Source organism: Anomaloglossus baeobatrachus, chromosome 5 (genome assembly GCF_048569485.1).
Source record: "Anomaloglossus baeobatrachus isolate aAnoBae1 chromosome 5, aAnoBae1.hap1, whole genome shotgun sequence".
In the NCBI taxonomy this organism is placed as follows: Eukaryota; Metazoa; Chordata; class Amphibia; order Anura; family Aromobatidae; genus Anomaloglossus; species Anomaloglossus baeobatrachus.
Genome location: NC_134357.1, coordinates 499,736,900 through 499,761,996, shown reverse-complemented (window position 1 = coordinate 499,761,996; position 25,097 = coordinate 499,736,900). Strand labels below are relative to the sequence as shown.

The 25,097-nt window shown below is 42.8% G+C and overlaps 1 protein-coding gene across 1 annotated transcript in view; it reads left to right on the top strand.

Moving 5' to 3' along the window:
* LOC142311924 (uncharacterized) overlaps positions 1-11,504 on the top strand; it is a 57,443-nt gene extending 45,939 nt beyond the window's left edge. Inside the window, exon 4 of the mRNA XM_075350787.1 lies at positions 6,950-11,504. Coding sequence (XP_075206902.1) covers positions 6,950-9,738 — 2,789 coding nt within the window. The 3' untranslated portion in view covers positions 9,739-11,504. The remainder of the gene's footprint in view (positions 1-6,949) is intronic.
* Positions 11,505-25,097: the final 13,593 nt, after the last annotated feature.

Genomic DNA, 25,097 nt, shown 5'->3' with positions numbered 1-25,097 from the left:
TACCGGACAAACCCTTTCTGAAAACAGACAATAATGCATTGTTTCCCCAATCGGTGTCTACCACTAACCTCTTAAATTCAGTGGCGTATTCAACGACAGAACGCTTTCCCTGACGTAAGGAAAGGAGAGCCGATTCAGCGGTAGCACGGCGATTCGGATCATCAAACATCTGCGCCATTGCGGTCAGAAAGTCCTCCAGGTGATTTAAACGGATGTCCCGGTTCTCTATCATAGGATTTGCCCAAGCCAGTGCTCGTGAGGTTAATAACATAATTATACATAACACTTTGGACCGGTCAGAACGGTAATAATCAGCATGTACATCAAAAAACAGTATACATTGGTTCACAAATCCACGAAACTGACTACGGTCACCATTGAAACGGAATGGGGGTAACCTAGGCATACCGGCAGCTGATACGGACGTAGTGGGGCCGGCTTCCTGAGCCTCCACTCTGACTTGCAAATCCTGTATAGCCGGACCCAGTACCTGGTGATCATGGCCCAGCTGTGTCTCCACATCTCTAAGTTTAGTCTGCACCACCTCCATCTCCTGCTGCAAGGAGTTAATCATAGAAAAGAGCTGATCTACTCGTGTCTCAGTCATTGCCCCAGCGAAATCCTCTTAGTGGCCTGAGTATAATGTAATACTATTGTATGTTTTGAGGATTTCGATAGCGTTAGGGCAATGACAGCCAGAGACGAGTTTGTGGTACAAGATGTTTATGATATGTAACCACGGTAGATACACAACGGAAATACACAGTATAACAAACACATGAAAATACCTTTCCGAAACGGAGCGAAGGGGATTCCCGGGGCCACGCACCGGACTCCCCCAGGGAGACCACCAGAGCGAACCCCTATACAGGGACTGTCCGGCAATCAACCCCGGAAGGCCTAAATGCGCCGCAGCCGGGACACAAGGGGCAAGCGGTAAAGTCCAGAAGTGTCCGTACGGGATGAAAGTCCAGAATGGTTATGAACCGGAAGAAACCGGGCAGACGTGCTGACCAAAGACGGCAGACGGAGTCCGGGCACAGTTTGAAGAAACCGGGTATGGTCCAGAGTCGGTCGGTAGATTTTCAGGAGGATCCAAAGGTAATCAAGCAGCAGCAGCAAAGCAGGAGCACACAGCAAGCAGTATACTCAGGCACTGGACTAGGCTTAGAGGCGGCCTTTTAAGCAGCTGGACAGGAAGTAGGGCAACAGAACATAAAACTCCATGTTAACCAAGGGCAAGCTCTTTCAAAAGAGGACTGGAAAACCAGGAAACCTGACAGCTGGGTTTAAAAGCATCTACAGTATTTATAGCTGTCCCAAAACTTATTTTTATATTCTTTATAGGGATGAATCCCAGGTTAGTCAGTCCAGTCTTATTTCTTGGTACCCAAATTCCTCCCTTAAAAGCCAGATATTGCAAATTGGTGACTGTTGCATTCAAATTGCCTTGCCACCATGGAAGATTGATCCATCCCACTATGGAAATGGGTACTGTAGTATTCTATAGACGAACACTTCGAGTGTCTTTATCAGCAAGATGATCAGAACAACTTTTCTACTTTAAGATTTCCTCCATCGATACCGGGACATCCAGATAAGGGATACTGGTGGCTGTAACCGAAGAATGTGTACAGATCCAGCAATCTGTGTGTTGAAAATGTGATGGTGCATCAGAAATTCATTCGCCACAGGTTCCTCCTGATGTAGACTTGTCCATCCAACGACCAGAGAGGCAAACATCAAACACAGGAATTTCTCCATCTCATCACTATCGAACTCTTCCCAGAAACCGATACCATGGATTCCGCTTATTTACCACACCTTCTGCAAATAAAGATACACTATTATTCTCGTAAATAACATTTTTCTTGTGGGACATATTCCCACTTCTCCACTCCTGATCTCATTATCAGGAGAGTACGATCTTTTCCGACCGCTATTACCTCTGCCTCTGAGGGCGGTCCTTGGAGGTTTTGAATCCATATTTTTGCTCCTACATTTGTAATATTAGAGGATCCAAAACCTTTAATACCCCGTATTCTTAATTCTGCCGGGGCAGTTCCTTCTCTTATTTCAGACAAGTTTATTGGAATTATCAACATCTGAGCCACCTTCTGGTGTTTCACGATCAAAGGTTCATTTCCAAAATTTAGCATCAGTACCTTGATTTCTCCCTGATAATCTGCATCTATTACCCCTCCCACCACTATGGCTCCTTTTAACACTAAACTAGCAGTGGCTATTTGACCATAATGATCCTTTGGTATCTGGCAACCCAATCCTGTTGAAATTGGTTTTACCTTACCTGGGGGTACCACGACAGTTTCCAATGTACTGAGGTCTAAACCTGCTGAATAAGGTGTCGCTCTTTCTGGTGTGCCCAAACAGCTGTACCTTGCCTTGTCAACTGTTGGACTGACTTGTCTGATGGCTGCTGCTTTATCTGCTTCTGAATTAAACAAACGTTCAAGTGAGTTAGTAGGGACATGAGCATCGACATGAAATACAGTGGTCTTGGTAGATTGAATAATCCCTTCAATGTCTTGCCACACTTCCCTGACCATCTCAAACGCATTTTGCTGTTCCTCTCCCCATTGGAACTCATATTTTTTACTCGTTACTTTGTACAAATGACCCAACATTTGTCCCAAATGAGGGATATGTTGTCTCCAAGAATCAAACAATCCAATATAAGACTGAGTCTCCTGTTTGGATTTAGGGACCGGAAAATTAATAATTTTCTGTCTGGCATTGGGCAAGATCTCTCTGTGCCCCTTGTTCCACTGAATCCCTAGAAATGTTACCACCTGAGACGGTCCTTGAACCTTAGCATCACTGATTTCCCATCCTTTACTCCACATATGAGCAACCAGTTTTGTCAATTGATCTTTCACACTTTGCTCATCTTGTCCTTGTATCATTATATCATTGATATAATGTGAAATCTGCATTTCCTTATGACAAGACATAACCCCAAAGGAGAATTTTCCTTTGGTTCGATTAAGAGTCATCCATTTTAGGATATCAATTCCCAAAATACATTCTGGTATAGGAACTACCAGTACCGTATACTCCTTGATAGGTAAATTACCTATCTTCAAAGCTACCTATGTCTGAACCCCGGTGATCACTTGACCACCTAGTCCAGCAATTTTTACTCGAGGTCCTTTTATTGTTTCTGGGTTTCCATGAATTAAAGTAGCCTCCGCCCCCGTGTCAATCAAAGCTGGGACTCTTTGAACATTTACTCCTTTACAATGTATGCTAAGATTGACGTAGGGACGTTCGTCCCTTTTTATCAATAGGGGGGCTTTGCTGGCTACCTATGGTAAATCACTTCCTTCTGAACTTTCATTTACACAGACTTCAGTCTGTGTATTAGCCCTTCCTTCCGTGACCTTTGTGGCCACGGCTGCAGCCAGTTCTTCCCATGGATAAACTGACTGAAAATCTTCCCAAGACACATTCTTTGGGGGTTTTTCCCCTTTTTCCTCTGATTTCTTTACCTTGGGGGTTTTTGAGCCCCCTTCCACATTTGTAGTGGTCACTTTCTTTGTGGATAGAACTTTCTGTTTGTACAACTTCCATAATTCTCCTGTCTCCTTTCCATCAATCCTTTCCTTATTGATCCCGGCTTTAAGCAAAGCCTGGAACATGTCTTTGCGAGACACCCGTGGGGTCTCTCCTACTGATTTCTCTTTCCAATCAGGATTGTTTGGCTTACTGTTACCAACATGGCCTCCAGGGGATGATTTATCCCACTGTCCCATATCCTGTAACTCCCTCATCCTCCCTAGAACTACACTGATTGATTCTCCAGTCAGCGCTACAGTTAAGGTTAAAATAACTGTTTTGTATGCTGGAGGAGCATGTTTAACCAGCCTATTACTTATGCTGGCTGTCAATGGGTACTGGAGATAATCATCATCCATTCCCAAAAGAGGAAGAGCATTCCTCATTGCTACTTCCTTCAGTCTTTCCATACCATCTTTTAAGGTATACCAAGGTTTATCATTGATAAGAAAGTCTGCTTCTGATGGATATTTGTCCAGAAAAGCATGGGCTAAGATCATGATTAAGTTTTGAGTACCATGCTCATTATGATCAACAAAATAATTTTTTATTGATCTCTGAATTACTGGGTCACGAGACATGGTGACAAATTTTGCCACGTCTCCGGCGTCAAAGTGCACTCCACCTCCTCCGAGATCGTGCACCCTGACCAACCAGGGAATTTCTCCTTCTCCTGGTTTTTGTCTAAACTGTGTTAAAATGCTATCAACTTCTCCCTGAGAGTAATCTTCAATGGTTACTCGATTTTTTACATGAGGAATCGTTCTCTCATTTATGATGGCATTACCATCTTCGTCATATTGCAGATTCCCCTGACCATCCCGGACATGTTCCCGGATGATCTCATTCTCTGTCCTCTCTAGGCGCCTCCTTACTGGGTTAGCCTGAATCTTCCCTTTATGGTAATCCTCCTCATCAGATGATGAAGATGAATCCCACACATCCCCATCCCAAGTATCGGGATCCCAGTTTATAGAAGCTGAGACGATACTTTTATGTACTTTGGTTTTATTTACCTTTCCTCTTCTTTTCTTATACTTATTTTGAGCAATTTGGATTTTATTTACCTTTCCTCTTCTTTTCTTGTACTTATTTTGAGCAATTTTTATGGCAGCTTCTTGTGCCACATTCTGATAATGTTCCAATTTATCCTTCAACAGTCTGGTATTACATTCCAGAACTGTTTTCAGGCCACCTAATTCTATCATCTTTTGTTCCATCTGGGAACTTTTCTTCTGCATCTTTAGATTACGCTCATGCATTACACTATATGCACTTGCCAAAATCCAGATGCGCCGTCCTAAAGACACTACATCACCTGCTTTCACAGGGATACTACCGAATACATTCACATCAGTAGCTTCACTACCCTTAAGCTTATCCTGCCATTGTTTGCGCCGTGCTAAAGACACTACATCACCTGCTTTCACAGGGACACTACCGAATACATTCACAACATCAATAGCTTCACTACCCATAAGCTTGTCCTGCCATTGTTCTGTAAATCCACAAGACGCTACATCACCTGCTTTCACAGGGGCACCACTGAGTACATTCACAACATCAGTAGCTTCACTACCCATAAGCTTGTCCTGCCATTGTTCTGCCAATCCACAAGACACTACATCACCTGTTTTCACAGGGGCACCACTGAGTACATTCACAACATCAGTAGGTACACAACCCTTAAGCTTATTCTGCCATTGTTCTGCCAATCCACAATTGACCAATTCATGTGCTATAAGATTGTAGGGAGCCTCAGTCCAGCCGGGGATCTCCACAACAACCTCCTTAACATTATCCTTACGTTTTCTGAACATTTTGACACTATGCAAAAAGATTGAAAAATATCTGGAAATTTGCCAAATATATGTTTTTAACTTCTAAATTACAAAAATTCGTTAATTACTTCTTATAGAATTAATCCTGCCGACTACGCCAATTTATGTCTTGCTAAATTCTACTAAAAAGGGGCTGAAAGCCCGTATTTACGAAGCGCTCACTGATATCCTAATCAGGCACGAATACTAATATTCTTTATAGCAAGATACTATTTATTTTAATAGCACATGAATATATATAGTCAATGGTACATAGGCATAAGAACTATAGTCATAGAAACTTATACAATAACAGAAATATGCATCAACATTACCGTTATGTTGTAGCAATCCTTTCACATCGGAGGGAACTCGAGTTAATGATAAGGAATCAACATGGCATCTTGCATCACAGGAACAGTGCGTACGTACACTTCAATGTCCTGGAAGATTTCCCTAACATTAAGCGAGTCCGGTGTATTTTTATAGGAAAATTTGTAGGTTGTGTTTAAATGGTCACCAGCATGTGACAGCTGAGTCTTGTTCATGTAACTTGACCACAAACTGTTGTGGGCACCGGCAGCTTCCTGCACATTTCCTGCACATCCTGCCAGTTGACAACTGACCGACCATAGTTTGACCATAGTGTTAGTGAAATATTGCAATGAGCCGTAAATTTCATATGCAAGCTTCCTTAAACCTGTCTTTAAGCTAACCACAAGTTTCCGGTAAGTGGAACTGTAAATGTTACTTCCTCTTTATCTTGAAACTGCTTCTTTGGTCATCATATTGGCCATCCAAAGGACATCTCTTTGATACTGAATTATTGATAGGTCAAATAATATCTGGGATCACTCCTATCTCTTGATTATGATCCCTATCTAATAGTCATTCAAACTTCAGTCATATCACATTGGTATCACACACCCGGATTTAGCGGTTCGACTGCTGCTGGGGCGGTACACTTCCCCTTCATGTTGTGTTAGTGCAGTGATGGGACTAGTGATCCTTACCTGCCAGCTCACTAGCCAGGGTTATTACAGGGTCTCTCAGGGCTTCAAGTATCCTACTCGGCTACAGGTGAGGAACCTGTAAAGAGTCTGGGTAGGAGTGCAGGGTGCAGGTGAGTACAGTAAGTGTCCCATAATACCTTTCCCTAGCACCACGACCCACCACTGTTAAAGTGTCCCCTGTGTACTCCTTGATTGTTGTGATGTAACCCTGTTTGTTGTGGTAAACCCCTTGTTGTTGTATCGCCTGCACGCCGGACCTTCCCCTACTCCATGCGTGACAATGGGTCGATGGAGAAGCTGGAATCAACCGAGAAATAAAAAAAAAATCAAAGCGCACATCCTGGTGTGCTAACAACATAATCTATAAGTACTTGTTTTGTAACTACTGTTTCCACCACTGTCTTAAAATGTTGGTAATTGAAATGAGCTGTAATCTGATAGGGAACTTTATAGAATGTATATAATGTGTTGTAATAATATATTTAGGGCACTAAAAGGCACTATTGGAATATATATAATACATGGTTTTATTCTTGGCAGATTACTGTACCAGGAGCTCAGAGGAAGGCGTGTTATTATCAGATTTTTTAACAGATGATCATGATATCAAACCAGAAATGCATGAAGAGCATGCCATTATCCCAGATGTATCTCAAGCCCTTCCCAGCAAAAGTCTATCTTCTGATCCTTTTCAAAATGTTTTAGCCTTTGATTTATCACAGAACATTAAGCAAAATGAAAATAAGAGACAAGATGTTGGTCATCAAAAATCTCACAAAGGGAAGAAGCTATTTTCATGTTCAGAATGTAGTAAATGGTTTAAAAGGAAAGCAGCTCTTGTTAAGCACCTAAAAAATCACACAGAGGCGAAACTATTTTCATGTTTTGAATGTGGGAAATGTTTTAAGCACAAATATATTTTAGCTAACCATCAGAAAACCCACACAGGAGAGAAGCCATATTCATGTTCAGAATGTGGGAAATGTTTTCCATTGAAACACCATCTTGATACGCATCTGAGAATACACACAGGGGAGAAGCCATATTCATGTTCAGAATGTGAGAAAACGTTTACACAAAAATCGCAACTTGCTGAACATCATAAAAGTCACACAGGGGAGAAACCATATTTTTGTTCAGAATGTGGGAAAAGTTTTAGAAAGAAATATAATCTTGCTAAACATTTGAAAAGTCACTTGGGGGAGAAACCTTTTTTATGCCCAGAATGTGGGAAATCTTATACAGAGAAAATAAATTTTGTTCGACATCAAAGAAGTCACACAGGGGAGAAGCCATATTCATGTTCAGAATGTGGACAATGTTATAGCGATAAATCAAGACTTGCTATACATCAGATAAGTCACACAGGAGAGAAGCCCTTTTCATGTACACAATGTGCTAAAATATTTACAGAAAAATCTAAACTAGCTAAACATCAGAGAATTCACACAGGTGAGAAGCCATATTCATGTTCAGAATGTGGAAAATGTTATAGCGATAAATCAAGGCTTGCTATACATAAAAGAAGTCACACAGAGGAGAATCTGTTTTCATGTACAGAATGTGGGAAAAGTTTTACAGAGAAATATAAACTTCAGATACATCAGAGGAGTCATACAGGTGAGAAACCATTTTCATGTTCAAAATGTGGAAAATGTTTTACTGAGAAAAAAAATCTTAATGCACATGAGAGAAGTCACACAGGAGAGAAACCATATACCTGTACAGGATGTGGGAAATGTTTTACAAGGAAATACGCTTTTGTAACACATCAAAAAATTCACACAGGAGAAAAGCCATTTTCATGTGCAGAATGTGGGAAATGTTTTACAATAAAACACTACCTTGATGCACATCAGAAAACTCACACAGGGGAAAGGTCATTTTTATGTGCAGAATGTGGAAAGTCTTTTATAAAGAAATCTCACCTTGTTAATCATCAGAAAAGCCACACAGGAGATAAACCATTTTCTTGTTTAGAATGTGGGAAATGTTTTGCAGTGAAAGCAATTCTTGTTAGACATCAGAGAATTCACACAGGTGAGAAGCCATTTCCATGTTCTGAATGTAGGAAATGTTTTATAGAGAAATTTCAACTTAACAAACATCTGAGAAGTCACACAGGGGAAAAACCATATTCATGTTCAGAATGTGAGAAAACGTTTACACAAAAATCGCAACTTGCTGAACATCATAAAAGTCACACAGGGGAGAAACCATATTTTTGTTCAGAATGTGGGAAAAGTTTTACAAAGAAATATAATCTTGCTAAACATTTGAAAAGTCACTTGGGGGAGAAACCTTTTTTATGCCCAGAATGTGGGAAATCTTATACAGAGAAAATAAATTTTGTTCGACATCAGATAAGTCACACAGGAGAGAAGCCCTTTTCATGTACAGAATGTGGTAAAATATTTACAGAAAAATCTAAACTAGCTAAACATCAGAGAACTCACACAGGTGAGAAGCCATATTCATGTTCAGAATGTGGAAAATGTTATAGCGATAAATCAAGGCTTGCTATACATAAAAGAAGTCACACAGAGGAGAAGCTGTTTTCATGTACAGAATGTGGGAAAAGTTTTACAGAGAAATATAAACTTCAGATACATCAGAGGAGTCATACAGGTGAGAAACCATTTTCATGTTCCAAATGTGAAAAATGTTTTATTGAGAAAAAAAATCTTAATGCACATGAGAGAAGTCACACAGGAGAGAAGCCATATACCTGTACAGAATGTGGGAAATGTTTTACAAGGAAATACGCTTTTGTAACACATCAAAAAATTCACACAGGAGAAAAGCCATTTTCATGTGCAGAATGTGGGAAATGTTTTACAATAAAACACTACCTTGATGCACATCAGAAAACTCACACAGGGGAAAGGTCATTTTTATGTGCAGAATGTGGAAAGTCTTTTATAAAGAAATCTAACCTTGTTAATCATCAGAAAAGCCACACAGGAGATAAACCATTTGCATGTTTAGAATGTGGGAAATGTTTTGCAGTGAAAGCAATTCTTGTTAGACATCAGAGAATTCACACAGGTGAGAAGCCATTTCCATGTTCTGAATGTAGGAAATGTTTTACAGAGAAATTTCAACTTAACAAACATCTGAGAAGTCACACAGGGGAAAAACCATATTCATGTTCAGAATGTGGGAAATCTTATAGTACTAAATCAATACTTGCTATACATCAAAAAAGTCACACAGGGAAGAAACCATTTCTATGTTCAGAATGTGGGAAATGTTTTACAGAGAAATATAAACTTAACCAACATCAAAGAATACACACAAAGGGGAAGCCATTTTTATGTCCTGAATAAGGGGAATGTTTTACACAGAAATCAAATCTTTTAAACATCAAAGTGCTCACACAATGTAGTAGTCATTGTCTTTTAAATCATGTTATTGACAGATTGTAAAGAAAAAAAGTCAGAATTTACAATCAAACATGAGTCCACATCTACAAGAGAAAAAATGTTTTGAAAAAATTGATTTTTGCCAGTTCCGTGTTTTTTTTTTTTTTCTTTTAAACATGGGACTCGAGAACGGATTTATTAACTGATTGCTATTTATCTTAAATTTGAAACTGACTCAGTAAGCAAAAAACAGGTCCTTTTCAAATGCAAGAAAATGGATGGCTAAATAGCAATCAGTTAACAGATCTGTTTTACATAGACTCCCGTGTTAAAAAAAAAAAACGTATCCTGCAAGACAGATTTTTTAAGGTGGACAAAAAAGTTGTGTTTGCACTCACTTTTTTTGCCAATAGATCTCTGCAGGATCTGTTCTAATGGATGATTGCTGGACATGTGAACTTAGCCTAAATGATTAGGAACGATATGTATAAAATTACCAATAGACATCTTTTATTGAAAAGGAAATATAATCCAAATAACAAACCTATATATCAATCATGTGTGTAAAAAAACTTAATGTTTATATATAACATGATCATCACAGTTGCTGAGACAACCATTCGAAGCTCAAGAGTTGGATTGTGACTTTGGAAACTGTCGAGATCATGTGCAGCAGTATCTCCACATACCTGATGTCAGTTCAGGAAGGATGAAGCATCAAACAAGCCTATTAAAAATAGGTACCGTATTTTTCGGACTATAAGACGCACCCTGGTTTTAGAGGAGGAAAATAGGAAAATAAAACTTTAGGCAAAAAAATGTGGTCATGACACACCGTTATGGGGCGAGATCTGCTGCTGATACTGTTATGGGGGTAATGTCCCCAAATTCTCTACTAAGGTACCCCATCCTGGTAATGATCCTCCTGCCTTGTATATGATCCTGCTATAAACCCCCATCCTGCTCATATACCCCTATCCTGCTCATATTCCCCCATCCATCCTGTTCATATACCCCCATCCTGCTCATATTCCCCCATCCTGCTCATTTACTCCCATCCTGCTCATATACCCCCATTCTATTGATATACCCCCCATCCATCCTGATCATATACTCCTATCCTGTTCATATACCGCATCCTGTTCATATACCCCCATCCTGTTTATATACCCCCATCCATCCTGCTCATATACCCCCATCCTGCTCATATACCCCCATCCTGTTCATATACCCCCATCCTGTTCATATACCCCCATCCTGTTCATATACCCCCCATCCATCCTGCTCATATACCCCCATCCTGCTCATATACCCCCATCCTGTTCATATACCCCCATTCTATTGATATACCCCCCATCCATCCTGATCATATACTCCTATCCTGTTCATATACCCCATCCTGTACATATACCCCATCCTGTTCATATACCCCCATCCTGTTTATATACCCCCCATCCATCCTGCTCATATACCCCCATCCTGCTCATATACCCCCCATCCTGTTCATATACCCCCATCCTGTTCATATACCCCCTTCCATCCTGCTCATATACTCCCATCCTGCTATATGCCCCCATCGTGCTCATATACCATCCTGGTATATGGCCTGTATCCTATAGCACAGAGCAAAAAAATAAACATTTATACTCACCTTTTCCTCAGTCCCTGCAGCACCGATCACATCTTCCTCTCTGGCACGCTGATCTGTGTGTGTGGAGCCGTTCCCCTGCAGCACGCGATGTCTTCCTGTCTGTGCCGATCAGCTGACCGGCACAGACAGGAAGACATCGCGTGCTGCAGGGGGCCGGCTCCACACACGGGGACGGGTGAGTGCACTGATTCACTGCACCCCGCGCTGATAATGATGTGCGAGGGGCAGTGAATACAGCCGCACATGATCACTCCAGGCTGTAATTGCCAGGGGTGATCATGTGGACCGGCTCTTTACTATGTGCGCGTCCCCGCTCGTCCTCTCGCCCACCTGTCAGCGCCGGCTTCTGCGCTGAGAGATGGGCGGGAGGATGGGCGTGCATATGTAATGAGCGGGCCCACGTGGTCACGGCAGGCGCTGCTGCTGCCTGCTTGTGCCCCCGATGACCCGCTCCACCGCAGCACCCTCGTTCCCGGCCGTAGCCCTATAGTCAGACCATAAAACGCACCCCCAACATTTGGGGGGAAAAAAGTGCGTCTTATGGTCCGAAAAATACGGTATGCCAATCGTTATTAAAGATTTTATTTTAAAACTAATTTTCTTGTGTTTGAATCTATTTGTCTTTGGTCTTTAGATATTAAAATATTGCCATGAAACATATAGAGTTATATCATTGTCCAGTGAAAACAAGTAGTTATCTGCAGAATAGCAGATAACCTACAGGTTAGTGGGTGTCCAACTACTGGGCCCACGCCAATCGGCAAAACGAGGAAGTTTTACCCTGTTACAAAATAGAGCGGCGGTTCTTCTGAGTCAGTGCTGAGGCGGCTTTCAATCAGTGATGACTGAAAGTCCAAAGCTGCCGGGAGGAATAAAGTTAACGTCCTCCTGGCAGCAGAGCCAGAAAGCTATTATTCTGCAGATTAACCCCATAGCTGCAGGTTGCTACTTTTTTTTTTTTTAAACATGAAGCAAGAGAAAAATACATGATCTATAAGGATAAGACCCAGAAAACCAACTAAAGAACGTAATAGACAAACTGTCGTACTTTGGCTCCTTCTCAGGCTAAGAGGATAAACATTAGTAAATGTCAGATTCTATATTTGACACCCCTGGGAAACAAGCAATGTGAGGGAATAGAAGTAGCCCTAGCCCCCTACTACATCACTTATTTAGGAATTAAAATAGGTAGAGACTCAATGTCATTATATAGACACACCTAATTGAAAAAAATAACTAAAGAGCTGAATAGGTGGAAAAATCTTTCCATGTCCCTGTTTGGCAGAGCACATCTGATAAAGAGGATCAGCTTCTCCCGTTTGCTCTATCCTCTACAAACTATTCCCTTACTGCTGAAACACACCGCTATCAAGAAGTTGCAAAAAGCGTTTGTAAAATTTTTATGGCAGGGAAAGAGACCAAGAGTAGCCTACTCAAAGCTGTGTCTACAGGAAAAAGATGGTGGGGTACAAATGCCCATGATTAGATTGTACAACTTGGCGGCGCTTGCCAGACATATAAAAGACTGGATCAATGGGACAACCTTCTTTTCTAACGTTCAGCTGGAGAGGGAGCTAACAAGCCCTTTTAATTTGGTAGCGGTATTACATATGAAGCTAGATAAAATACCAGCGTACGTGAAACAGAGCTGTTTAATAAAGGACACGGTGGGGGGCCTGGAGAGCACTGAGAAAACTGTACAGACTCCCTTATTGTCTTTCAAAATTCCCCCCCTGTGGGAGGATCTAAATTTTATTCAAGGGTCTCAAAACAAATTATTTCAAGGATGGAAGCAGAGGGGGATACGGAGGTTGGGTGATTTACTGAAAACGGAGGAGGGGAGAGTTCTGAGCTGGGCGGAGGTATTGGAAAAATTTAACTTGGAAAATCACCATTACCTACAATATTTACAAATAAGACATCACACATCAGTGGTAAAAGAGGTCGGGAAGGCTGAGATGTATTGATTGGTCAGGGAGCGGCACATGATTCCCTTTCGATCATTTACCAACGATTGAGATATCAAGTACAGGACCCTTGGAAAGAACAAATATATAAAACCTGGGAGACGGCTCTGAGCGATCCGGACATCTATGATAAAATGCTAAGGGGGTTGGAAGCTGTTAAGAAAGTACCGTATTTTTCGCTTTATAAGACGCACTTTTGTTCCCCCAAATTTTGGGGGAAAGTAGGGGGTGCGTCTTATAAGCTGAATATACCGGGGGGGGGGAGTATATAGATATATATATACTGCAAGGTCCAGGGGAGGTGGGGGCGCTGCTGGGGGCAGGTGAACGCTGCGGCGGCAGCGTTTGATCTCCTGCTCCCACTCATATGATATGCACAGCCGCTGTCCATCTTCGGTGGTGCTGAAATCGCACCGCAGTGAGGGGCTGGGGCAGCGGTGCATATTATATGTCTCTGCGCCCCCCTGTGATGGCACATGCCCCCCCTGTGTTAGATTTGGCCCCCAGGCTGCTGCTCATTCTAAAATAAAAAAGCTTTACTTACCTCCTCCAGCGTTTCTCCCCGGTGTCCCTGCTTCCACTGTGATCAGGCACGCAGAGATCTCAGTCTGCTGTGCCGATCACATGACCGGCACCAAGAACCAGGAAGTGGAAGAACAGAAGCACGGAGGGAGCTCAGCGCTGGAGGAGGTAAGGAAAGAGTGTTTTATTTTACTATGGGCAGCAGCCTGGGGGCGATATCTAACACAGGGGGACTTGTGCGATCTATATAGGGGCCATGGGCAGCACTATGGGGGCGATATCTAAAACAGGGGGACTTGTGCGATCTATAGGGGCCATGGGCAGCAGCATGGGGGCGCTATCTAACACAGGGGAACGTGTGCAATCCATAGGGGGCCATAAGCAGCACAGGGGAATATATGCAATCCATAGGGGACCATAGGCAACACAGGGGAACGTGTGCAATCCATAGGGGACCATAGGCAGCACAGGGGAATGTATGCAATCCATAGGCAGCACAGGGGAACGTGTGCAATCCATAGGGGACCATAGGCAGCACAGGGGAATGTATGCAATCCATAGGGGGCCATAGGCAGCACAGGGGAATGTATGCAATCTATAGGGGGCCATAGGCAGCACAGGGGAACGTGTGCCATCACAAGGCTATATTCAATATAAGGGGGCCATATCCAGATTAAGGGGGCTAATTTTAGGATGGGGGGCTATGAGGGATGAGGGACATATACCCTATATAATTTGTTAGAGGGACACTGGCGTTATAAGATGGACCCCATATAACATTACAAAAAAAAATCTCTTTTCCTTCACCAAATTTGGGGGTGCGTCTTATAATCAGGTGCGTCTTATAAAGTGAAAAATACGGTAATGATAAATTAACAATGGAGGGAGATGCAATTTAAGCTAGTACACAGCACAATTTACGCCTTTAATATACCACATAGCAGCTCACCAGTGCATTTTTTGGACCATTGCCCTAAGTGCGGACTTCATAAAGCAAAACTGTTTCACTGCATATATGGGAATGCCCACAGGTGAGGGGGGTATGCGAGGAAGCGGTGGCGTACATATTGAGGATTTGGAAAGTAGTTATACCCGTCACCCCTCAGGCCTGTTCGTTTCCGTAGGTGCTTCTATACAGTGAAACAAACAGAGCAAGTGCTCACATTCCAGATATAATACACATAGTATTGCTTGTAGTCAAGAAATGCCTACTTAGGAATTGGCTGATAAGACAGACTCCGAGAAATACAGAAATAGTTGATACCCTAAAAGCAATAATGATGTACGACAAACTGGATTCGGAGAAACATAAGGAGAAGTCCACTAAAAGATTCTTCAAAAAGTGGATAACATTTATTGAGCAAAGCTTCACACAGACAGAAATCACCCAGTTAATTAAAGCATTTGAACACACGTCTTGATATTGTTTGTAAGACATTGCAGGGACACTAGGGACACTGAAGAGGGGGAGCATCCAAAGGACCAACTGAAGGGAACAAATAGGTTAGGTTGTTAAGTTAAAGGAAATTATTGTTAAGATAATTCTATGGAGATGAAATTGTGACAATGAAAAAGAAAATGATGTTACAAAAGCATTGTCCAGAGAAATTTTATGGAATGTAACAACATGTTCTCTTGTTGATGATATGTGCTTGCTGACATCAAATAAAATATGTTTTTTTTAAAAAAAAAAAAAGATAAGGATTATATAAATGGCAACGAAAGAGCGAGGACAATTTCCAAAGAAGGACAAGGTACATCAATGTCGCGCCATCTATTGCTGTCCTGGCCAAAGTGGACTTCATGGAAGATAACTGAGGAGGAAACCACGGTTGAAAACAAATTCTAAAGAGCAAGATTGGAATTTACCAAAATGCATATGTGTCGCCCTGGGCAAGCCAGGGGACACAGGTCACAACACCACCACACCCCACACTCCAGGTAGGCACATCACAGCTAACCAGAAATCCTTGTTGCCTTCCTCCAGGAGTCTGATGATGCACACCAGGGAGTGGGCCAGGCGGTTGGCTCCGCCCACCGAGGAGCTCACAACTCTGGAGGCGGGAAAACCAGGCAGATAGCTCAGGGAGGAGCAGGAGTGAGGAGCTATGTAGAGGAGTTAAGAAAGTGAAAGTGAAAGTAGAGAAGTGGAAAAAGGAGGAAAGCAAGTGAAGTGGCAGTAAAGAAAGAAGCCTGAAGGGTCCAGCTTTGTGTAGGGCCAGATCAGCAAGGTCAGCGACGGCGGTGACTGTCTGGAGGGGGACCGTTTGGAAGTTCCTGGAAGGACCCCGTTGGCTGTGTGCCCGGTGGTCTGGAGCAGTGTTCCGAAGGACAGTCAGCACCAGGGCAGGGGCCTCTCGGACCCCGGCAAGGCTAGGAGTCGCCAGATTTGCCAAATCCGTCAGTGCAGGGGACGTAGATCCCCCAACAACCAAGTCCCGATTGAAGGCAACAGCCCAACCTGAACCGGAGAGACACCGCCACGGCACCAGTTTCTCAGGGCCAGCGCCTGCGGGCAAAGTGTAGAGCTCCTCCGGCCCAGATTGCAGCCGGGGAGCGGGTAACCGGAGGGAATCCACCGCTACCACAAGTCAACCATAGGTGCAAGGAAGAGGGACATCACCGTCACCTACCGGGAGTGCAGGTGCAGCCGTCTGTGGGACCGTCCTACCAGCCGTTTGGTTTACCGTACAAACTGTGTCCACGTCTCAGGCTGAGTGAGTACCACAGTGCCGCAAGGCACAGCGCTGCCCCCGTGTCCCTGCGCCCACCAGGCCCTACACTTTACATCTCTTCACTGGGCCCCGGGATCACCAACCCCTATCCACGGAGGGGCAACACAACACCTGGCTGCTCCACATCACCATTCCCGGGACCCCCATACTGAGCAGCGGTGGTGAAATCACCACAACTGTGGGTGGCGTCACGAACTATAACAATCCCCCACACCCAACAAACCCCCTTTCACTCACGGGCGAGGAGTGTCGCTCGAGAAACCCCGGGATCCGGCCCACAGCTCGAGCCACCACTGAGCAGCTGCCGGACCCGAGCAGAAGGGGTGAGCGTAGTGTGCCGACACCCTCCTCCCCGCCTGCGACACATATTGACAAGCCACAAAATCTCTGGGAGCATTTCCTTTGAAGAGATGAGACAAAATTGGAGATTTTTGGTTAGTCACATCAGCTCTATCATATAGTAAATGGAAAAATAGTCTGCTCACCTGTGTATGTCCATGCATGGAATCACCCATCAATTAAAAATGGTGAAACATTCCCAGAAAAGTTCCAAGGAACTTGTCTTTATTCTAATCCATATAAAAACGTGCAAGTCTAGCAATTCAGTGTATGTATCTTACAGGTGCAAGTCCCAGAAAAGCATTAGATATGGTTGACACATTTCAAACCTATATGGTTCCAACTCTTATCCCAGGTTTGCATCAGATAACACAAACTTTATAGCCCCCGAATAAAACTCCATCCTATTACACGACAAAGTCAGAAATGTGAGCATAATCATAAAACAAAATATGGGAGATTATACATACAGCGGGTGAAATAAATATTGACAACATCACTCATTTTTTAAGTAAATATATTTCTAAAGGTGCTATTGACATGAATTTTTTACCATATATCGGTAATAACCGATCTATTCCACACCAGCACAGAAATCAAACCACACATGTCCATAAGTTTATTGATGTGTAATAATGAGAACTATATATAGGGAAATAGTATTGAACACATGAAGAGAGGTGCAAAAAGCCAGCCATGGAAAGTCATAACACCTGTGAAAAATATTAGCTAGTTCAACTGATGGCCTATAAAAAGGTGTCTAATTACCAAAGTGCCACACAAGAAACATCTCATGAGTAAAACTAGTGAGCTGTCTCAAGACCATCGAAACCTTATTGTTGTAAAACATACTGATAACATTGGTTACAGAATTTTTAAACTACTGAAGGCTCCAGTGAGCACTGGTGGAATCATAATCCAGAAGTGGAAAGAAAATAATTTCACCATTAACCAGCTACAACTAGGTGGTCCTCGCAAGATTTCAGACAGAGGAGTGAAAAAAATGATCGCGTTGTCCAAGAGCCAAGGACCGTCAGTGGAGAGCTACAGAAAGACCTGGAGTCAGCAGGTACTATTTTTCCACTGAAAACAATAAGTAGTGCCTTCAACCTCCATGGCTTGTATGCACAACTACCACCCAAAACTCTGTTGCTGAACAAAAAGCCACTTCAAGCGCATTTAAAGTTTGCTCAACAACGTTTAGACAAGCCTGTGTAATACTGAGAGAATACAGTCTGGTCAGAGGAGAGCAAAATTGATGCCATAATACACACCATGTTTGCAGGTCGAAAGGCACTGCATATCATCCAAAAACACCATACCAACTGTAAAGTTTGGATATGGGAACATAATGGTGTGGAGTTGGTTTTCAGCATACGGCACTGACAAGCTTCATATACTGTAATTGGATGAAGAACGAATGGCCAAATATATTGAAACATTGTTGGTAAAATTCTGCTGCCATCTACCAGGATGATTAAGATGAAATGAAAGTGGACATTTCAGCAACACAATGATCCCAAACACACAGCCAAGTAAACTCTCACTTGGTTTTAGAGAAAAAAATAAATTTGCTAGAATGGCCCAGACAATCACCTTAACCTGAATCCAATAGAAAATCTATGGAAGGTGCTAAAGCTCAGAGTTCATATAAGTAGCACACAGGGCCTTCGGAATTCTAAGAGTGATAGTGTGGAAGAATGGGCCAAAGTCACCCCTGAGTAATGCATGCCACTAGTTTCTCCATACAGGAGGCAACTTGAAGCTGTCATCACCAACAAAGGCTTTTGTATGAAGTATTAAATGAATTTCAGTAAGAGTGTTCAATCCTTTTTTACTGTCTCATTTCTTATCCTTACACATCACTAAATTTAAGGACATCTATGCTTTGATTTACTTGCCTGTGTGATTGGATGAGTTGTAATCAACATCTGGTTAGAAATTCATGTCAATAGCACCTTTTAGAAATATATTTACTTAGAAAATTTGTCACATGTTCAATACTTATTTCACCTGCTGTATGTACACTACAGTTTAAAAGTTTGGGGTCACCCAGACAATTTTGTCTTTTCCATGAAAAATCATACTTTTATTTATCAAATGAGTTTCATAACGAATAGAAAATATAGTCCAGACATTGATTAGGTTAGAAATAATGATTTTTACTTGAAATAATAATTTTCTCCTTCACACTTTGCTTTCGGCACAGAATGCTCCTTTGCAGCAATTCCAGCTTTGCAGACCTTTGGCATTCTAGCTGTTAATTTGGTGAGGTAATCTGGAGATATTTCACCCAATGCTTCCCCCCCTCCCACAAGTTGGATTGGCTTGATGGGCACTTTTTGCGTACCATACGGTCAAGCTGCTCCCACAATAGCTGAATAGGGTTGAGATCTGGTGACTGGGCTGGCCACTCCATTACAGATAGAATACCAGCTACCTGCTTCTTCCCTAAATAGTTCATGCATAATTTGGAGGTGTGCTTTAGGTCATTGTCCTGTTGTCGGATGAAATTGGCTCCAATCAAGCTCTGTCCACAGGGTATGGCATGGCATTGCAAAATGGAGTGATAGCCTTCCTTATTCAAAATCCCTTTTACCTTGTACAAATCTCCCACTTTACCAGCACCAAAGCAACCCCAGACAATCACATTACCTCCACCATGCTTGACAAATGGCGTCAAGCACTCTTCCAGCATCTTTTCAGTTGTTCTGTGTCTCACAAATGTTCTTCTGTGTGATCCAAACACTTCAACCTTCGAATCATTTGTCCATAACACTTGTTTACAATCTTCCTCTGTCCAATGTCTGTGTTCTTTTGCCCATATTAATCTTTTTTTTTTTATTAGCCAGTCTCAGATATGGCTTTTTCTTTGCCACTCTGCCCTGAAGGCCAGCATCCCAGAGTCGCCTCTTCATTGTAGACGTTGACATTGGCATTTTGCAGGTACTATTTAATGAAGCTGACAGTTGAGGACCTGTGAGGCATCGATTTCTGAAACTGGAGACTCTAATGTACTTGTCTTGTTGCTCAGTTGTGCAGCGGGGCCTCCCACGTCTCTTTCTACTGTGGTTAGAGCCTGTTTGTGCTCTCCTCTGAAGGGAGTAGTACACACTGTTGTAGGAAATCTTCAGTTTCTTGGCAATTTCTCACATGGGATATCCTTCAATTCTAAGAACAAGAATAGACCGTTGAGTTCCACATGAAAGGTCTCTGTTTCTTTTTCTACCATTTTGTGAGTTTAATGGAACCAACAAATGTAATGCTCCAGATTCTCAACTAGCTCAAAGGAAGGCCAGTTTTATAGCTTCTCTAATCAGCAAAACTGTTTTCAGCTGTGCTAACATACTTGCACAAGGGTTTTCAAGGAATTTCTAAGCATCCATTAGCCTTCTAACACAGCACACACAGTGTACCATTAGAACACTGGAGTGGTGGTTGTTGGAAATGGGCCTCTATAAACCTATGTAGATATTGCATTAAAAAACAGACATTTGCAGCTAGAATAGTCATTTAGCACATTAACAATGTATAGAGTGTAATCTGTTTAATTTAATGTTAGCTTAATTGAAAAAAAAAGTGCTTTTCTTTCAAAAATAAGGAAATATCCAACTGACCCTAAACTTTTGAACTGTAGTGTATATCATCAATAGTACATTAGCAGCTCTGTTCTATGGTTTAGAGCTTGTGGAAAAGAGGAGTATAATATTCTCCCATCACTACTAAGAAACGAAAAAGCTATGCCACTAGTAAGTTTCAGGAGGAGTTCAGAAATTAATTGAATGAGAGTATCATGCTGGGAGTTATAACACAACGGAGTATGACCCTGTAAACCCAGTTGTGCCCATTTTCCATTTGCTACTAAAATTGCCAAAATCCCCATGATTCCAGGTTCCTGAAAACTGGTATCACTCCCATCAGCACCACAAATCCCAACCACACCTTACATCATAACCTGTCAGACACACCAGTGGGTTGGTCTAGCTGGAAAAGGGCCACCCACCTAGGGGTCAGGCATACTGGTGGGAGGGAAGGAAGTCAGTTAGAGTTTCAGTAGAGAGGACAATAGTAGCCCTCAGTGAGTGAAGAGCTGGGAGTTGTAGCTCCCTGGAGTGACCTAGGTTGGGTCGCAGACGGTGGTCCGGGACCAGAGCAGTCGGAGATCCGGTCGCAGGGTATTGGGAGAGGGTGTCTAGACTTAGGGGTACTATGCACGCTGCGACATCGCTATCTGAAGATAGCGATGCCGAGCGTGATAGTCCCCGCCCCCGTCGCACATGTGTGATATCTTGTGATAGCTGCCGTAGTGAACATTATCGCTACGGCAGCTTCACAAGGGACTTACCTGCCCTGCGACGTCGTCTGGCCTGTGACCCGCCTCCTTCCTAAGAGGGTGGGTTGTGCGGCGTCACAGCGACGTCACACGGCAGGCGGCCAATAGTAGCGGAGGAGCGGAGATGAGTGGGACGTAAACATCCCGCCCACCTCCTTCCTTCCGCATAGCAGCCGGCGGCAGGTAAGCAGATGTTCCTCCCTCCTGCGGCTTCACACACAGCGATGTGTGCTGCCGCAGGAATGAGGAACAACATCGTACCTGTCGCTGCAGCGAAATTATGGAAATGACCGACACTGCACAGATCACCGATTTTCGACGCTTTTGCGATCGTTTATCGGTGCATCTAGGCTTTACACATTGCGTCATCGTTACTGGCGCCGGATGTGCGTCACTTTCAATTTGACCCCGACGATATCGCTATAGCAATGTCGCAACGTGCAAAGTACCCCTTAGTCTTGGAGGACGGTCAGCACCGGAAAAGTCCAGTAACCGGACCGGTACCGAGCACAGCGGGGGACAGGACCCTAGATCAGGGAGTCACGCAAACTGATAATTAACCTGTGGAGGATAATCTCTTTATGAATTTTCCCCAAGAGCTCAGAGATCGAAGGCACCAGCACAACGAGCGGGATAGGGTTTTCCAGATTTGTATTTTCGTGCATATACATTTTCTGCAGACGGACACCTGAATGTACAGTCATGGGCAAAAGTTTTGAGAATGCTACAAATATTAATTTTTACAAAGTCTACTGCTTAAGTTTTTCTAATGGCAATTTGCATATACTCCAGAATGTCATAAAGAGTAATCAGCTTAACAGCAATTACTTGCAAAGTCAATATTGGCTAAGAAAATGAACTTCAACCCCCAAAACACATTTCAACATCATTGCATTCCTGCCTTAAAAGGAGCAGCTAACATTGTTTTAGTGATTGTTCCATTGACACAGGTGTGGGTGTTGATGAGGACAGGGCTGGCGATCAATCAGTCATGATTAATTAAGAATGACACCACTGGACACTTTAAAAGGAGGCTGGTGCTTGGTATCATTGTTTCTCTTCAGTTAACCATGGTTATCCCTAAAGAAACATGTGCAGCCATCATTGCTCTGCACAAAAATGGCCTAACAGGGAAGAGTATCGCAGCTACAAAGATTGCACCTCAGTCAACAATCTATCGCATCATCAAGAACTTCAAGGAAAGAGCTTCCATTGTTGCCAAAAAGGCTCCAGGGCGCCCAAGAAGGACCAGCAAATGCCAGGACCGTATCTTAAAACTGTTTCAGCTGCGGGATCAGACTACCAGCAGTGCCGAGCTAGCTCAGCAATGGCAGCAGGCTGGTGTGAGTGCTTCTGCACGCACTGTGAGGCGGAGACTGCTTGAGCAAGGCCTGGTTTCAAGGAGGGCAGCAAAGAAGCCACTTCTCTCCAGAAAAAACATCAGGGACCGACTGATATTCTGCAAAAGGTACAGGGAGTGGACTGCTGAGGACTGGGGTAAAGTCATTTTCTCAGATTAATCCCCTTTTCGATTGTTTGTGACATCTGGAAAACAGCTTATTAGGAGAAGAGGTGAGCGCTACCACCAGTCTTGTCTCATGCCAACTGTTAAGCATCCTGAAACGATTCATGTGTGGGGTTGCTTCTCAGCCAAGGGAATCGGCTCACTCACAGTCTTGCCTAAAAACACAGCCATGAATAAAGAATGGTACCAGAATGTCTTCCAAGAGCAACTTCTCCCAACTGTCCAAGAGCAGTTTGGCGCCCAACAATGCCTTTTCCAGCATGATGGAGCACCTTGCCATAAAGCAAAGGTGATCACTAAATGGCTCATGGAACAAAACATAGAGATTTTGGGTCCATGGCCTGGAAACTCCCCAGATCTTAATCCCATTTAGAACTTGTGGGCAATCATCAAGAGATGGGTAGACAAACAAAAACCAATAAATTCTGGCAAAATGCAAGCATTGCTTATGCAAGAATGGGCATAAACCTAGCAATTGATTCACCCACATTATTAATGTTAATTTATATTATGTGTAGGCAAATCCCTATAATAGTACAAAGGTGGGTGATACTGGACCATCTCAGGACAGTCGTATTGAATACGTATCAAAAAGGGGGGAGGGGAGAGAAAAACGACCAAAGTCCTGTTTATTGCAAACATATATTTATTCACTGACAAGGGACAGGGGAAAGACACCACAGTGTTCGAATAAAACCAATAAAAGAAAGATGTGATTGACCATGCATATAGCAATCATATAGCAATTAGTATGAATGGCAGGTAGTATAAAAGAGTTTCATATTTCACCAACAATTTTATACAGTCTATATAATTCTCTCAATACATCAATACCGCACTCAATTCATAGTATATACAGAGATCATGGGAAAGATAGTACAGACACACTATACATCATATGTCAGCGAAATTACAGTGCGTACACCTGGTAGAAAAATATAGTCATGAAATAACCAAAATACAGGAACATTCGAACTGCATATAGCATATTCACAGGTATGGTACAAACAACGGATAATATATAAATATCTCAATGTTTAAATCCACCCCACATTTCTCAGCAAAGGTCATATGTATATAACGAACTAATTACCAGGTGTCGGCACTGACACTTCATCTGACATCCCCAAATCAATCATATAAACACAGTGTACACTAGGGGATGATATTACAACCACCTGTCAGGGCTGATATATGGTTAATCTCAAGACTACAGGGGTAGTGGCTAGTATGACTGCAGGGGGATCCAAGAAATTTAGATGCGTTGCTGGGAACGACATAAACCAATATATAGGATTGCAGTACAACGCAATCGCCCAGCAACAAATATACTATTACATCAATCCTAAGTCCATGGAGACATTAGCCCATGTAGTCATATACCTAAGTCCGTCCCAAGTCCGTAGAGACATTATCCCATGTAGTCATATACTGATTGAGCCACCAGATGTCAGTGGTGACACAACTTCCCAATCTATTGATTGAATCTATGTAGTATGATGAATGTAAATTACCTGTGCCAGTCTTATGATCAAACACATCCAAGGACGCCCTACGCGCGTTTCGGCAACGCCTTCGTCCAGGGGCAAGAAAGGGATGGTACCTGCAGCCTTTTATATGCCTATCCATGTATCGTGACGCGGGCAACTCCCATGGTGACGCAGGCGCTGCCACGTCACATCCCGGCGCCCGCCGGCCGCCGCGTCATGTCGGGGCGGCACCCGATCAGTCACATGATCGGGATGACGTCCGTCCATAAAGATACGGCGGTCAGAGAGGGCCAGGGGAGACGCAGCACGCATGCGTACTGGGTGCCCGCACACCGATATTAGGAAAAGACATTCTACAATAGACATTATAGCTAAGCAAGTATAATAACTCACGGCTGCAGCATATTTTACTAATATACGTGTAGGCAGAAACAGTCAGACAGATAGATCTTACATATGGATGCATCTGCTATGATCAAAAGACTTGTGACTAAACAATACAACACCCATTAATGATATAGATATAACAGCATATATGGGGGTCAATGCAGAGCATCAATTTAAATCATAATGAAGAAATGTCACGCAGTATACATGTACATCAGATATTACGTTCCACACCCGGATACTCTACAAAAGATGACTGTAAAGCCGATTAGTTGTCCAAATTGATCCAAGATAGACATCACAATGGTAAAAATAAATCAAAAGATAAACCACCCTAAAAAAAGAGAAAAAGTGTAAAAACAATTAAAACCACA